We start from the raw sequence: 3,029 nt of genomic DNA, 5'->3' as shown, positions 1-3,029 counted from the left end.
TTCTATTAGTATCCAAAACTTGTATCTATTAGTATCTGGGTTCGTAACACAAGATTGTAAGTATATGTTGTGAGCTTTCCACTCTCTACCTCTACTATAATGAGGTGAATAGGGTTAAGTGACTGTAGTTTATCATTTAGAGTACTACGTACTAATATTATGAGAAGTTAGAAAAATTGAAAAGATGGAAAAGGAAAAAGTACTCTAGTCCCATCCAAAAAAAACACAAATCATATATTCTTCTATCATATGTCGATTCAGCAGACAAACACTGGTCACTCGATATTACTAGCATTATAATGATGGACAGTTTTAGAGATAAACTGAAATTTAACGAGGCAGTAACAGAGACGAATTCACTGTTCGCGGCTATTGGTTGTACATGCAAGCATGCTTGCCAATAAATAAATTAATCAAGCGGCATGGCAACGGACCGGACTGCCAGCGGCGCTGCTCTGGCTGGCAGAGAAGAAGTTGACGGGTCTGCAGTACACCTTGATGTCGTACAGCCTCGTCCGGGCGACCCCGACCTTGAACCGCGCCATGGCGGTGACCTTCACGGTGAACTCGCTCTTCATGTTGCCGGTGAAGGCCTCCGTCGAGGGGTCCCCCAGCAGGGTCACCGAAGCGGCGATGGTCGTCACGTTATCCGTCGGCTGTTGCAGCGGAATGGCCGTGGCCACGTAGGCCCTGACCCAGTTCACCCACAGGAGCCCTGTGCTGTTGCTCACGTCGACGAACATGCTCCGGTACATCACCTCCGCGCGCCGGCTGGGGTTGTTGGCGGCGAGGGTGAAGTTCAGCTGCACCGTGCCATCGTCGGACAGGTGGCTACCCGCGTTGGTGACGGAGAAGTGGACGCGCGCGGGGCTCAGAACGACGAAGACGACGGTGACGACGGCCGCCGCGACGACGGTCGCCGCGAGAGCCGCCAGGATGTAGTGCTTCTCGTTCAAGCCGGCCGCCGGAGGCGCCATGCCTGCTGTACAGGAGTACGTAGTTCGAATGAATCAACGTGGAGCTAGCTAGCCAGTGCGACGTACGCGCGCGCGCGCGCGTGTTTAATAGATCGCGCGCGCGAGATCGAGGGCTAGCTGCACGCGGGGAGGAAGATACAAATTGAAGACACTGGTATTGGCCAAAATCCAAAATTAAACAACATACATGACTATATTTACCAAAATAGACAATATGTCACCGTATTTACAATTTTAACATTCGTATTCGACAACTCATTTATTGAAAATTGACTTTCGGTACACCGTACCCCGAAAATTCACAGACCCAACCATATTCGGCACAAGGGGTGCCGAATATGGCACTGTAGCGTATATTCGGCACACGGTGTACCGAATATCAATAGTATTTGGCACACGATATGCCGAAAATGAGCTATAGTGGCATATTCGGCACACCGTGTGCAGAATATGCCCCCTACCATAATCAATGCCGTGCATGAACAGTAAGAGTGGTGCGTTGAATTTTGCTTTCCCTCTTCTTCAAAATGGTAGTCTTCTGTTACTCTAAAAATTTTAAAACTTTTTTTACATGTTCCATAATCCATATGCAACCCATTTAATTGGATTCACTGAAAAATCCTTTGTATATGTTAAACTAAAATTCTCCAAATAAAACTACTTTTATAACTTGTAATAATTGTTAGTGTCTCAAATAAATTCTAAAAATCTAGGAAAATTCACTAATATTCTTCTTATGTGATGGACTAATTTCTAAAATTATTCCTAGCCTTAGGTTATATGATGAAAAAGTGAGTTCCTTTGTAATACTCCATGTATATGCATTTTTATCATTTCATGTGATATTCTTGTTTTAATTCAATTTTAATTTGAACAAAATTCAACTATCTAGAGTAGTCTAGACCAAATCAGCGAGTTTATCTCTGAGTTCTATCTCTAAACCTATTCAAACACAAAAAGCAATATGTCCGTCGCGGAGTACGTCAGAAAGATGCTGAGTTGGTTACGGTGATTTTTTGGTAAACTTACACCTTGATTGTAGGTTTTGTGCATGTTTAAATTTATTTTTATTCAAATTGAATTAAAAAGAGAATATCACATGAAATAATAAAAATACATATAAATAAAGCATTACAAAGGAACTCAATTTTTCATCATATAACCTAGAGCTAGGAATAATTTTAGAAATTAGTCCACCACATAAGAAGAATATTAGTGAATTTTTTAGATTTTTGGGAATTTATTTGAGGTACTAACAATTGTTACAATTTACAAAAGTAGCCTTTTTTGGAGAATTTTATTTTAAAATATACAAAGGATTTTTCGGTGAATCCAATTAAAATGAGTTGCACTGTATTATGGAACACGTAAAAAAAGTTTTAAAATTTTTGGAGTAACAGAAGACCACCGTTTTGAAGAAGAGGGAAAGCAAAATTCAACCCACCGCTGTTACTGTTCATGCACGACATTGTTCATGTCCAGGCCATATTCTGCCTACGGTGTGCTGAATATGGCACTGTAGTCTATTTTCGGTACACCGTGTGCCGAATACGGTTGATAGTTGGCACACAATGTGCCGAATATGCGCTACAGTGCCATATTCGGCACCCCGTGTGCCGAATATGTTGGGTCTGCATATTTTCGGGGTACGGTGTACCGAAAGTTAATTTTCGTTAAACGAGGTGTCGAATACGAATGCTAAAATTATAAATACGACGACATGTTATCTATTTTAATAAATACCGACGCGTATGTTGTCTAATTTTACCACTAGTATTCTACAAGTACATACTCCTCCCTACAGCCGATCAAATGTTTCTCCACGTGCATGCATGTGTCGTATGTGCTGTGATTGCTTGGCAACGAGGAAATTAAAGCCAGAATTTACTAATTAATGCCATTAAATTTAAGGTATTTTTTAATTTCCTCGCAAAGAAGGCACGGTAGTTTTTAATTAGCAACAAGATGCTGGTAATGTGGCTTAGCTCAGCACGGAAGGAAGGAATTAGTACTTGTCTAGCTATGTCATCCAGGATCCAGCACACTGCACGG

General features: G+C 41.6%; 1 protein-coding gene across 1 annotated transcript; it reads right to left on the bottom strand.

Annotated features, from left to right (window-relative positions):
* Positions 1–257: 257 nt before the first annotated feature.
* On the bottom strand, positions 258–1,015 carry LOC133925786 (uncharacterized). Its single transcript, XM_062371540.1, has one exon. The coding sequence runs from the start codon at positions 975–977 to the stop codon at positions 414–416; it is 564 nt and encodes a 187-aa protein (XP_062227524.1). The 5' UTR covers positions 978–1,015; the 3' UTR covers positions 258–413.
* Between the last annotated feature and the right edge of the window lie 2,014 nt (positions 1,016–3,029).

The sequence above is a fragment of the Phragmites australis genome, chromosome 8 (assembly GCF_958298935.1).
Source record: "Phragmites australis chromosome 8, lpPhrAust1.1, whole genome shotgun sequence".
Classification (NCBI taxonomy): Eukaryota; Viridiplantae; Streptophyta; class Magnoliopsida; order Poales; family Poaceae; genus Phragmites; species Phragmites australis.
This window is presented reverse-complemented; position numbering and strand designations above follow the sequence as displayed.

Excerpts from the sequence above, each read along its gene's own strand:
- LOC133925786 (XM_062371540.1), bottom strand. The coding sequence starts at position 977 with ATGGCGCCTCCGGCGGCCGGCTTGAACGAGAAGCACTACATCCTGGCG.